Source organism: Oncorhynchus masou, chromosome 6, assembly GCF_036934945.1.
Source record: "Oncorhynchus masou masou isolate Uvic2021 chromosome 6, UVic_Omas_1.1, whole genome shotgun sequence".
NCBI classification, from domain to species: domain Eukaryota; kingdom Metazoa; phylum Chordata; class Actinopteri; order Salmoniformes; family Salmonidae; genus Oncorhynchus; species Oncorhynchus masou.
This window is the reverse complement of record NC_088217.1, coordinates 36,418,328-36,431,952: the sequence shown is the minus strand read 5'-3', so window position 1 is coordinate 36,431,952 and position 13,625 is coordinate 36,418,328. Positions and strand designations below refer to the sequence as shown.

General features: G+C 46.4%; 2 protein-coding genes across 10 annotated transcripts in view; one reads left to right on the top strand and one right to left on the bottom strand.

Moving 5' to 3' along the window:
• Window positions 1-9,238, top strand: part of ppfia4 (PTPRF interacting protein alpha 4) — a 138,270-nt gene extending 129,032 nt beyond the window's left edge. For 5 of the 9 annotated variants that reach the window (XM_064968579.1, XM_064968578.1, XM_064968575.1 and 2 more), the window contains exons 22-30: window positions 117-179; window positions 2,646-2,672; window positions 2,907-3,082; window positions 3,284-3,381; window positions 4,234-4,409; window positions 6,674-6,742; window positions 6,881-7,064; window positions 7,333-7,428; window positions 7,612-9,238. In XM_064968579.1, the coding sequence (XP_064824651.1) occupies window positions 117-179; window positions 2,646-2,672; window positions 2,907-3,082; window positions 3,284-3,381; window positions 4,234-4,409; window positions 6,674-6,742; window positions 6,881-7,064; window positions 7,333-7,391 (852 nt within the window). In that variant the 3' untranslated portion in view covers window positions 7,392-7,428; window positions 7,612-9,238. The remainder of the gene's footprint in view (window positions 1-116; window positions 180-2,645; window positions 2,673-2,906; window positions 3,083-3,283; window positions 3,382-4,233; window positions 4,410-6,673; window positions 6,743-6,880; window positions 7,065-7,332; window positions 7,429-7,611) is intronic. The other 4 variants (XM_064968577.1, XM_064968576.1, XM_064968580.1 and 1 more) reach the window with 3 other exon arrangements.
• Window positions 9,239-9,376: 138 nt separating this feature from the next.
• Window positions 9,377-12,839, bottom strand: myog (myogenin). Its single transcript, XM_064967222.1, is given in 4 exon segments — window positions 9,377-10,360; window positions 10,453-10,552; window positions 12,141-12,623; window positions 12,626-12,839. Coding segments are annotated over 4 exon segments (762 nt in total). The 5' UTR covers window positions 12,680-12,839; the 3' UTR covers window positions 9,377-10,235.
• Between the last annotated feature and the right edge of the window lie 786 nt (window positions 12,840-13,625).

Below are 13,625 nucleotides of genomic sequence, written 5' to 3'. Positions count from 1 at the left end.
CCTGCCTGACACACTCCCTCTCACTACAGACACTGTATGCGTGTGTGCGTGCTTTTCTTTGTTGTCTGTCTGTAATTGTGTGTGCGTGCTCGTGCGTGCTGTCCCTCTCTGCACAGTCCTCCGGAAATGTGTGGTTAACCCATGAAGAGATGGAGAACCTGGCTTCCTCCACTAAAGCGGTCAGTGCCATCTGTGTGACCCCCTCCCCACCACACACACACCACACACACCACACACATCACACACCCACACACACTCTGCCCCGCTGTGCTACACATATGCCTGCTTCTGCAAACGCTCATCCCCAGCCTCCTACAACTACAACGCATACTGCCTCCTTGTTTGTGCCTGGGTTAGCATGTCTTTGGTGCCCCATATTAGGCTCTGTTGTTTTGATGGGTTATTGTGTGTAGATTTATGCTGGTTGTCTGTTAGGTTGTGTTGGGTGTGTTGTGATGAATTATGTCTCAGCATTCTGGTGTTAAAGTTGATCCATCTCTCCATATGGCTTTCCTGGGTTCAGTACCTGGTCGGTTACATTGGTGCATGGGACTCAGATCACTCAAAAAATGTAAATCAAATTTTATTTGTCAACCTTACAATGAAATGCTTACTTACAAGCCCTTAACCAACAATGCTGTTTTAAGAAAATATCTAAAAGAAAGTAAGGGATAAGAATAACAAATAATTCAAGAGCAGCAGTAAATAACAATAGTGGTGCTATATACAGGGGGTACCGGTACAGAGTCAATGTGTCAATGTGCGGAGGCACCAGTGTCGAGGTAATTGAGGTAATTATGTTGCAATACCAGGCAGAGATGCAACCGATCAGGATGCTCTCGATGGTGCAGCTGTAAAACCTTTTCAGGATCTGAGGACCCATGCCAAATCTTTTCAGTCTCCTGAGGGGGAATAGGTTTTGTTGTGCCCTCTTCACAACTGTCTTGGTGAGCTTGGAACATGTTAGTTTGTTGGGGATGTCGACGCCAAGGAACTTGACGCTCTCAAACCTGCTCCGCTGCAGCCCTGTCAATGAGAATGGGGGTGTGCTCGGTCCTCCTTTTCCTGTGGTCCACAATCATCTCCTTTGTCTTGATCATGTTGAGGGAGAGGTTGTTGCCCTTGCACCACATGGTCAGGTCTCTGACCTCCCCCTATAGGCTGTCTCATCATTGTCAGTGATCAGGCCTACCACTGTTGCGTCATCTGCAATCTTAATGATGTTGGAGTCGTGCCTGGCCAAGTATTCATGAATGAACATGGAGTACAGGAGGGGACTGAGCAAGCACCCCTGGGTGGCCTCCATGTTGAGGATCAGCGTGGTGGATGTGTTGTTACCTACTCTCACCACCTGGGGGCGGCCCATCAGGAAGTCCAGGATCCAGTTGCAGAGGGAAGTGTTTAGTCCCAGGGTCCTTAGCTTAGTGATGAGCTTTGAGGGCACTATGGTGTTGAATGCTGAGCTGTAGTCAATGAATAGCATTCTCATGTAGGTGTTCCTTCTGTGGGAAAGAGCAGTGTGGAGTGCAATAGAGATGGCGTCATCTGTGGATCTGTGTTGGGGCGGTATGCAAATTGGAGTGGGTCTACGGTTTCTGGGATAATGGTGTTGATGAGAGCCATGACCAGCCTTTCAAAGCATTTCATGACTACAGACGTGAGTGCTACGGGTTAGTAGTCTTTTAGGCAGGTTACCTTAGTGTTCTTGGGCACAGGGACTATGGCGGTCTGCTTGAAACATGTTGGTATTACAGACTCAGACAGGGAGAGGTTAAAAATGTCAGTGAAGACACTTGCCAGCTGGTCAGCACATGCTCGGAGTACACGTCTTGGTAATCCATCTGGACCTGCGGCCTTGTGAATGTTGACCTGTTTAAAGGTCTTGCTCTTCGCAACCGATGTGAGTGTGATAACACAGTCGTCCGGTACAGCTGATGCTCTCATGCATGTTTCAGTATAACTTGCCTCGAAGAGAGCATAGAAGTTATTTAGCTTGTCTGGTAGGCTCGTGCCACTGGGAAGCTCTCGGCTGTGCTTCCCTTTGTAGTCTGTAATAGTTTGCAAGCCCTGCCACATCCGACGAGCATCGGAACCGGTGTAGTACGATTCAATCTTAGTCCTGTATTGACTCTTTGCCTGTTTGATCGTTCGTCGGAGGGCATAGCGGGATTTCTTATAAGCTTCCTGATTAGACTTCCGCTCCTTGAAAGCCGCAGCTCTACCATTTAGCTCAGTGCAAATGTTGCCTGTAATCCATGGCTTCTGGTTGGAGTATGTACGTACAGTCACTTTGGGGACGACGTCCTCGAAGCACTTATGGATAAAGCCAGTGACTGGTGTGGTGTACTGTACTCCTCAATGTCATCGGAAGAATCCCGGAACATGTTCCAGTCTGTGATAGCAAAACAGTCCTGTAGTTTAGTATCTGCTTCATCTGACCACTTTTTTATAGACCGAGTCACTGGTGCTTCCTGCTTTAATTTTTGCTTGTAAGAAGGAATCAGGAGGAGAGAGTTATGGTCAGAGTTGCCAATTGGAGGGCGAGGGAGAGATTTGTAGAGCTCAGTGTGTGATTAGCATTAGCTAACTGTGTGCATGTGTCTAACCCAATCTGTCCTGTCTCTGCCACGCTGTCAATCACTCAGGAGAATGAGGAGGGCAGCTGGGCTCAGGTGAGAACTCCTCCCACTAACACCTGTCGTTGTTATCACAACAATTACCTGAGCCAGGGGGGTTGTCACCATGTCACAGAGAGCACAGTCTCAGACCACACACACACACACACACACATACACACATACACACACGCCTACTCTTTTGGTTAATCCACGTACACAGATGAACCTCTCAATTGTATCTAATCTCAGCCAAACATACTCACTAACTGTGTCCCTCCTGACACACAGACTCTGGCATACGGTGATATGAACCATGAGTGGATCGGTAATGAGTGGCTGCCCAGCCTGGGTCTGCCTCAGTACCGCTCCTACTTCATGGAGTGTCTGGTGGACGCCCGCATGCTGGACCACCTCACCAAGAAAGACCTCCGCACACACCTCAAGATGGTTGACAGCTTCCACAGGTCAGTCACCATGGTAACCAGCCAGCCACCACGGCAACAGCAACCGTTCTTAGGAGCTGCCATGCTACACTTTCAATATCAATATAGGAAAAATAAGCATAAAAGTGATGACATATGTATTCAATTTGTGCAGTCAACAATGACATTTAACCCATAACAATGTGGGAATACAAAATTCACAAATAATATTGTGTGTATCAGGGCCAGTCTGCAGTATGGGATTATGTGCTTGAAGAGACTCAATTACGACAGGAAAGACCTGGACCGTCGTAGAGAAGAGAGCATGCACGACATGAAAGGTAAACATACATACTCATAGACAGGATCGCTCATTATAAATGTCATCATGTGAGATCCTGTCTCAGTGCTCTGCAGACACAGCACATTTACATTTGAGTCATTTAGCAGACACTCTTATCCAGAGTGACTTACAGTAGTGAGTTCATACATTTTCATACTGGTCCCCCATGGGAATCAAACTAACAACCCTTGAGTTGCAAGCACCATGCTCTACCAAGTGAGCCACACGGGATTTAAGAGGGTTGGAGCTCTATGTATGGACAGCTGAGCCTTTTACTGCTATCTCTACACACACACACACACACACAAACACACACACACACGCACGCACACAAACACACGCACGCACACCCGCACGCACACACAAACACACGCACGCACGCGAACACACAAACACACGACACACACACACGCACGCATGAACACACACGCGCACACACACGCACGCACACACGAACACACACGCACGCACACGCACATGAACACACACACACAGAGAGCCAGCTAAAGCTTTGCTACCTTATGACCTTCAGCACTGCATATGAACTTGACTCAGCTGTCCTGTCACATCAGAAGCCCCCCTCCTCACACACACACACACACACACAGCCTGTTCCTCTCTGAAAAAGCTGGGTGACAGCTGTGCTTATTCAGAACAAAGGCAGTATGCCATCGAGAGTACACTATTGGAGTGTGAATACTTCTGATATGATATTCTCTGTCTGTTTATTAGATGAACTGGTCTATATGCTGTAATAGTAATACACCTTTCTCTGTCTCTCTCTGTCTATCCCTCTCCCGTCTCTCTCTCCTCTCCCCCTCTTTCCATACCCCCTCCCCCCTCTCTGTAGATGCGTTAGTGTGGACCAATGAGCAGGTAGTGCACTGGGTCCAGAGTATAGGTCTGAAGGACTACAATACCAACCTGATGGAGAGTGGAGTCCACGGGGCTCTCATTGCTCTGGATGAGACCTTCGACTACAGCAGCCTGGCTCTCATACTGCAGATCCCCATGCAGAACACACAGGTACACACAGACACACACCCTTGGTCGAGGGACTAGCACTGTGTAGGAATGACTAGGGCTGTCACAGTTAGCATATTACCGCCACACCAGTCACGAGTCATGACCCAGCCAAATTCCCTGTGACCGTTGGCATTCAAAACTGCTCAAATGAATGCCGCTGATGGGTAGTTTACCAAACGCTAATTGCCTGGTACTTAGTGCACTATTGTCCATCTAATTACTCTCTAAACACTTCATGGTTAAATGTGAATAATCTGAATGATGAGGACAAATGATGATGAGAATTAGGGCTCCTGTTTGGAAATGGACACGGGAAGCTTCGGAATATGCATAAATACATTTTTAAAACCCGTTCTGAAAGGACCTACAAGACAACCGGTCCGATCTGAGTGAGGGAAGCAGCAGAAAAGCCCATTGTTTTGCTACTTTATTAAAACAGAGCTGTAGAGAAAGGGAGAGAGAGAGAGGCACAGAGCGAGCAGCTCTAGACTATTAGGGAGCAGAGGCCGAGTGTGTGTGTGTGTTTGTGTGAGTAAGACACTGGAGGCTCGGAACACCAGAGCAGGCATGGAGGGTGAGACCGCAACCACTGTTATCTTGCACTAGACTAACTTCTTGCTGGTTATTTATCATTCCATCCGATTACATAGTACCTGACTTGACTGCATCAAACCGAGAGAAACTAGGTTTATTGAGGCGAGCCACAACGTTACTGCTGTTCTCACCGTCCTACAGTTGGCCTACACATAATAGAACGGACGTCCCCAGTCAAGTCAATGATGACATAATGGGTGGACTTGTAGCCATTTTGAGTGTCCCCATTGGAGCAAAGCAGGAAGTAAAAGAAGGATGTAAAAGCAGGAAGTATACCCATCAGTCTGTGCTTTGATTTGTTGATTCAACTCAACTGGCATTACAAAAACGACATTCCATTGCATGAGCCACATTAGTTAGTATTATTTGAATGAACATTCTGCATTACAATGGAAATTATTGCACCACAATACCAAGCAGCCTTTGCGAGTGTATCCATGAGTTTACCAGTCCAATTTCTATGGTGTGGAAGCCCGGAGATGCTAACCATGTTTATGTTAAATAACGGTCAATTACCGTGAGACCGGCAGTCATTTGCATGACAATTACCTACCGGCTGACAAAATGTCATGACTGCCACAGCCCTAGGAGTAACGCCAGCTGTCTATTTAAGTGATAATGCCAGAAAAGCTGGTGTTTGGAGGATATATTGGCACGGGAGTTTGTCTCGGGCCGGCAAACCATGCCAATATATCCTCCAAACACCGGCTTCGAAAACATTATCACTTTTATATAATGGGTTAACAACATTTTCAAACAATGATTGATTTTAATTAAAAACTTTATTGTGATAACTTTTGTCATACTATTTCATCCTTCCACAAGATATAGTCCCGAAACAAATCTAGGGTTGCTACCCAAGCCGGCTGGTCATTCGTTCTATTGGTTCGGTTGCCATTCTGGCTGGAAACATTCTTATCCCTTTGCTTGCTAGCTAGCCAACTACGGCTAACTTAGAGTCACGCCAATCAGTGAAGAAAAATCAACAACAGTAGTTGCATGTGTTTAAGTTGTTTTCTAGTGACATTTATTTGGATACATCCATAACAATGAGCTAATTAGGCACTATTTCACCTGGCATAGAAAATGTGCTCACTAGTCAGGACACAGTTGTTTAGAGGAGCTAGCCAACAACACAGCTAACACAATAACTTCAAACTGAAGCTGGGAAGACTGCAAACAAGCTGCATTTGGTTTCGTTTGACCTTTTTTCAATTGACATTTCTTTGTATATATCCATACAAATGATGCCAGCTGATTCATGATTTCGACTGGCTGAGAAACGCTGCCTGCCTTTCTCTTTCGTCCCAACTCTTGACCCACCCCTACACGTTCATTACTGTGGGACAGTTGGAGATCAAATTTGAAAATTGAAACAATGTTGCAAATGTCAGAGAGACAGACACTAAGGTTTATACAAATCTCAGCTGTTGTCTAAAAGAAATGTGAGATAATGTCTAGATGCTTTTTATAGTGGAGGTCAAGTTTATAACATGCCTGGCTGGGCTGATGGAACAGAGTAAATAGGCATTTTAACACCATAGATTTAGCCGGTGATAACTTGTGGAATAGACAGGATGGATTGCACTTTTAACCAATCAAGCATTCAGGATGAGACCCACCCGTTGTATAAATGCTATATATCTATATGCTGTGTATGTGTGCGCCAGGCTCGGCAGGTTCTGGAGAGAGAGTTCAACAACGTCCTGGCCCTGGGCACTGACCGCAGACTGGAGGAGGTGAGTAATAAGGAAATAATGGACCCACAAGTGTTTCAGTTTTGCCGTCTTCCTGTGAAATATGGATTCTGTTTCTTTATAACCACTTTGATTGCTTTTACATGGCTGTTTGTTTGTTTACTTTCTCTCTCTGTGTAGAGTGGGGATGATAAGACGTTCCGCCGCTCTCCATCGTGGCGTAAGCGTTTCCGCGGGGAGGGAGGAGGGGGAATGGGCATGATGGCGGGCTCCATGGAAACACTGCCCGCTGGGTTCCGTATGCCCTCCATGTCCATGCCCCCGTCCATGGCCCTGGTGCCCAGGAAACAGCTGCAACCAGAAGGTGTGTGTGTTTGGAAAGGGGTACTGTGAGGTCGTAGTTAAATGAATTGCAGTCGTGTGGATGTGATTTGAGTGTGTTTTGCGATTCACTGACAATGCAAGCCCTAACAATAACAGCCACAAAATGATTTCATCTTAACGCTTGATGTGTGTGAGGGCATTCATGTGTGTGTGAATGTGTGCCGGTCTCTTTGCTTTGCCTGTCTCACTGCACGCTGTCTCCTCTCTGTCCCGCTCGGCCACGCCCACTTCTGCCACACACTGTCTAGCTCCTCCCCCGGCTCCCCAGAGACTCGACCCCTCTGCTGTACGGACGTACTCATGCTAACTCCACTCCACTTACTAACAGGAGCTAACGTTAACAGGTAAGACATCCTAGCAATGCTAACAAATGCCTAGGACCATTAGCCTATTCCTGACTGAGCAATGCTAACAAAAGGTTTAGGGAAACCTCATGCTAGTTCCACCCCAGTTGCCAACCCTCTCTCTCTCCCTCTTTCTTTCTCTCCCTCGCTTTCTCCTTCTGTCTTCCTTTGTATCTCTCTCAGTTTATTCCCATGACCTGTATGGACACATGCTTGCGGCCTTTCGAGAGTGACATGCCAAATTTGGGAGAGATCTTGACGTTAAGGGACCTGTATCCAGCGTCACCTCTCACCTTCTCCGTGGGACACGTGCAATTCGGAGGTGACCTCTGACTTTTTGACCTTTGAACTCTGAGTGTGCTCATTGCCACACTCGCTGCTGTAAAGGAGACTCGGCCCAGTTGCTATTCCCAGTAAACCCAGTACCCCCAGTAGCCTTGTTGTTGTGGTGTCGTGCTCCCGCATAGTCCTAATTCCTAATCTGTCGGTTCTAGTCCTAATTCTTTATCTGTGGGTTCTATTCCTAATTCCTACTCTGTGGGTTCTAGTCCTAATTCCGAATATGTGAGTACTAGTCCTAATTCCTACTCTGTGGGTTCTAGTCCTAATTCCGAATCTATGGGTTCTCGTCCTAATTCCTACTCTGTGGGTTCTAGACCTAATTGCTCATTTGTGGGTTCTAGTCTAACTTTATTCTAGCTCCTGGGTGTTTTCCACCTACACGTCGTCCCCTCGGTTATGCAAGGTATTAATCATTTATTGTCTCTCTGTAAATAAAATGGATGACATATGTTTTTTTATATAAATATATATAAATATATATATTGGAATTATATATGGAGAATATTATAATATCATTGCTGTATGAAACCCAATGCCCTGTATTCGGTGGTGACTGTTCTATTTGTGTGTTGGACCTCTGTGTGTCTTATATGCTGTCAGTGTCTGGAGTTATATGAAGGACTCACTAAGCAGGGGCCTGTTACTCTATGTGATACTACTACTATGATTCTCAGCCACAGGTTCTTGGGTCCAGACCTAAACGGTTCAGTTACCTTTCCTGCCTTTTATCCCCTACTTTCCTTCTCTCTTTTCATATCTCCTTTCCCATCTCCTTTTCTCCTTTCCTCCTGCCCTTTCCTATCTCCACTTGTTTCCTTCCGCTATTTGACACTGATGTAGCTACCATGAGTAGAGTAGGTGATCCTGTAGATATGAGAGGATACAGGATGAGCTGTGTGTGTAAATGAAAGCAATAGGCTCCAATATTTGAGACTTAAGGGAAACAGCATGTTACGAAAGCCAAACCCTAGACTAACCTCCATGGATGGATGGTGTTGTTTTTCTCTACTTCGTTTCAAATCAAACAGTAAATTGCTGCTAGGCATCAGCCAAACGAAAATCCTCACAAACAGGACACCTGACAGAGACAGTGATGATGCCATATATGGACTTTTCCCCTGCCGCCCCTTTCCTGTCCAGTTGCCATGGGGATGTGAAAGTGGCCAATGATGCTGCCCGAGCACTAGCACGTGTTGTGTGTATGACCTCCTCTCCTCCAATGAGAGAGCTCTGTCAGTGAACTAGTGAAGTGTTGGATGGGTGTATTTATTTTTATTTTACAGCCAATGTTTTAAAGGTGTCTAAAAGATGTATTGTGTTACTGTGGCAGCTACGAGTACTGTGTGTGTATTTATTCCAGGTGTGAAATGATGCTGACAAATCAAGATTTTATTATTTGGCTATTTAAAAAGTGTATTGTATTTATGACACTATAGACATAAGTAAAGCTGTTTTTTGTAAAGATAAATGTTGATGTTGTGTGTTCATTTTGAGGTGATGGTTGGCATGCAGGTATGTGCTTGCATGTTAAGACATTAACTGCGGCCAAGTATTGAAAATGGTCTTTAATGCAAGTTTAGACATCTACAAATACAAGTTGGGACATCTACAAATACACAACAATCTTTATTATAAAACTCAAAAATAAGTTAGCAAAAAAATAGAAAATAAAATAGCAAAACCACTCTGTAGAAAACGGAACGTATTTACATCACTAGCATTCATTACCAGTTTAAATTAAGCAGATGCATTGGTCAAAACTGCCATGGTACATATTGGCCCCAGAAATAATAAACTAATGTTTTTAAGCATAACACACGCAAACAGAATGCAAGATAGATCAGGGAAAGATTTAGAAAAGGAGGAAACATATATTTTTCTGCATTAAGTCAGGACAGAAAACCATAATTCTCGTTGCTCCTTTCCAGTGGCACTTAGGGCCTCAGTTCTAACTTGAGATCCACACAGGGAACTGGGTTTTTGTCCTAAAACATGCATAGATTGATGTCAGTGGATTCTCAGGTTAGGATCTGACCTGTAACCTACTGGTAGGGAGACGTGGACCACAGGGTTTGGTAGGTTGGGAATAAGGTCTCAGGCCTGGAAGAGGTGTGAGGGCTTTAGGTTAGGGCCAGGAGTTCGTCCTGGAAAAACCTCCTGGCCTATGTTGGTGTGTATGGTGTTGTGTGGTGTGTGGGTGTGTATGGTGCTGTGTGGTGTCCAAGTGCTAGCTTGCAACTAGCTGGGACACACAGGGCCTGGCCTTCGTTCCTCCCTTCATTGAAGTAGTCACTGATCTAACATGCTTGGATAGGTGGAATGTACAGTAGGTTTCGCTGCATGGCTTTCACCTATCCAGTTATATCCCATCAGTGACTACCTCCTCATGGAAGGGAGTAAAAAAAAGATGGTTTGTGATGTATTGGACCTGTTAACAGCACACATGTCTGTCTGCTGCTCTGGGTTTATTTGGGAATGTCCACAGGTACAGGGTAGGCCAGTGGAGCCCCCTCTGCTGCTGTGATGCTGTCCACGATGGACGTCAGAGAGCGCAGGTTAGTCTGCTCTGGAGAGTCTGCACTCAGGAGGTCTAGAGAGAGACATGAGAGAGAGTGTCAAAACAGCTAACATTTTCAACAAGTTCAGGGTGCATTGCTGCAATGTAATACATGATGTGTTTACCCTCGTTGCTGTAGCTCTGGGTACAGTGGTCTGAGGTGCTGCTCCACTCTGGGCTGCTACAGCAGGTGCTGCCTGATCCCTGCTCACTCGACGACGACACCTGTTACCATGGAGACAAGGCACTGTCATTCACCCCGCTTTATGTGACACGCCACGCCCCACCCCACACAGACGATGCCAGTGACACACACATCATCTCATTCACAACTATACACACACACTACGCTACTCACCACGACAAACACACACTACTATTGATAATCTTTGCCTGTCGTAGCTAAGAAGCTGGTGTTGCCTGTCTCTTTTTCAATGATTCATCAAACAAATTTCTTTTTTTTAATTGTCATTTAGCAGACACTACAGTAGTGAGTGCATACATTTTCATATTTTTTCATACTGGTCCCCCATGGGAATCGAACCCACAATCCTGGCATTGGAAGCGCCATGCTCTACCAAGTGAAGCACACACACTACACTACCCACAACTCCACTCACTACACACACAGCTTCATCAATTACTTTATGAATAATTGATTGTACTACTGTGTCATAGCACATTATCCATTACAACTGTTTCTGAAAGCTGGTAGGTTAAGATGAAACTTAATCAAGATTAGGTGAGTGCTGTGTTTGAAGTACTTATGAGGGATACAAATTATGTATGTAGCATGTCTTTTAAAACAATAGCCATAGCAGCACTCCCAAGGGAATTCACGCACGCCAGGGTGAAATGTTTCAATATACCTCTAAGTTCTGTTCTGTCTGGGTTGTTAGTGGATGGTTTGATGAGGGCTCTATCCGCGGTACTTGTCTATGACAACTGTCAATGAATGTAAGAACTCTGTTCTGGAACTGTTCTGTTGAAACCTTGTATTCTACGAGAGGCGAACACCATATATCAGAGTTTACACACCAGACGTAGATCTACCCTCCTACCAGACTCACACTAGCACACACAGACATATAAAAAGCCTTAACAACTAACACACCCAACCGCCACACCTGCCTTACCTAAAAGCACTGTTAATGCCTGTAGGCCTACATGTACTCAAATAACAGAATTTCCTAAATGTTGGGGGCGATTATTCCCATCCATGTCATTTGCATCCTTTTCCAAGTCTCTGGTCCCTCTTTCTTCACTCCTCATTCCCTTCATCCCTCTCCAGTCTGCTTCTCCCTCTTTCTTCACTCCTCATTCCCTTCATCCCTCTCCAGTCTGCTTCTCCCTCTTTCTTCACTCCTCATTCCCTTCATCCCTCTCCAGTCTGCTTCTCCCTCTTTCTTCACTCCTCATTCCCTTCATCCCTCTCCAGTCTGCTTCTCCCTCTTTCTTCACTCCTCATTCCCTTCATCCCTCTCCAGTCTGCCTCTCCCTCTTTCTTCACTCCTCATTCCCTTCATCCCTCTCCAGTCTGCCTCTCCCTCTTTGACTCCTCACTCTTCTACTGTGTCATTCCCTCTCTCACTTTATTCACATCTTTTCTCTCATTTAGCCTTTTCCTCATATTCTTTCTCTTCCTCCTCAACCACTCCCATCCTCATGTATCTCTGCTAACCTCCCTCCCTCCAACCCTCTCTCCTCCCTTCTACCTTGCTCCTTCTCCCAGACCTCTACTGTAGGTTGGTGTGGTTGTTTCATCCCTCACACCGTCCATCTCTTCCTCCCTGCGTCCCTGTCTCCTACTCACCCTGGGTTGAGCAGGCCCGGTGCGGTATTGTAAGCCCTGTGTTCCCTGGTCGTTCTCCTGCTGGTTGAGGGAGGAAACAAGTGCCTGCAGCCTCTCAATGTACTGGATGGCACTCCTCAGGATCTCCACCTTGGGCAGCCTCTGGTTGGGGTTCATCAGGGTGCTCCTCTTCAGGGCCTCGAATGCCTCGTTCACCTTCTTCAGCCTCCTCTTCTCACGCATTGTGGCCGCTTTCCGTCGGTCCATGGTCACAGTCTTGCGTTTGCACAGCTTGCAGGCCCAGGGTAGGCACTGGCCGGGGCAGTGGGGCTCCGGGTGGGGGGAGAGACCAGAGGGGGTTGCCTTGTCCTCCATACCTCCACCCAACCCTACCCCAACCCCCCCGGATAGACCCCCACAAAGCCCCATCATGGAACCCCCGCGCTCCTGGTAGCCCCCCTGGTCATACCCACCCGGCAGCCGGGACTGGTAGAAGTTGTCCCCCCTTCGTAGAAGCGTTGGTCGGGGAAGAAGTAGGGGTTGGTCTCGAAAAGCTCCATACTGGTCGACGCTGAAGTTTAGGGGGTGAAGACTCTGGTTTGGTTCCTCTGGACTCTACTGTGTGTGTTCTATAGGGGTGTTAGGTCTGAGTGTGTTGGAGAGAGTGTGTGAGTGAGCCTCTCCCACTTCTGGCCTGGGTTAGTGGAGAGAGGAAGATGTGTGGAGAACAACTGGTGTGGAGCAGCAACTGCAGGTTGGCATTTAAACCCTCTGACTGCTGCAGGATCAGAGGGTTAAATTTAGCACGAGCCCAGAGAAACCTGACACGGCGTTTAGCTGTTGCTGCACATCTAAACTTCACATCTCTGTTGGGCCCTGCTCTCCAGGGCTTCAGGAACGTGTGTATGTACGTGTGTGTGTTTGTGTGTATATGTGTGCATAGGAAGCTATGTCTATGTACTCACTCGCGTGTGTGTGCGTGTGTGTGTGCATGTGTACAAGGTAGAGCGTCGGCCAATGGCATAGTAGATAATGGAATGTGATCTGGTTGCCTCGGAAATTGGTCTAATTACCTCAGATCTGACCATGGGATTAAAGATGGCTGCCTTAGTGAGCTATTCCCTGCCTCACGTCCCCTCCACGACATCATACCTGAAGTCCTCTACCATACAGTCTACACACAGCTGTCACCTCCACTCTCAAATCCCCATACTTGATGACAGAAAGTATCACAGCAGCTTTTGTTGAAGTTATTAATTGAAGGAAAGTTATTTTCATTCATTCTGAAAATAAGGTATGAAGATTTTCAGTATGGATATGTTTGACTGATGTTTTATCTGCGTGAAGTTCATGGGGACATGGAGTTAAATCTCGACATGTTTTCCACATCCAATAGAGAGTCCTTAGTATTTGGCTTTAAGCCCAAGAGAATGGATGGAGACACATAACTGGACACCCCTGAGTGACTGTGGGCCAATTCTCCACTGTCGGGTCCAGCCTGGTATG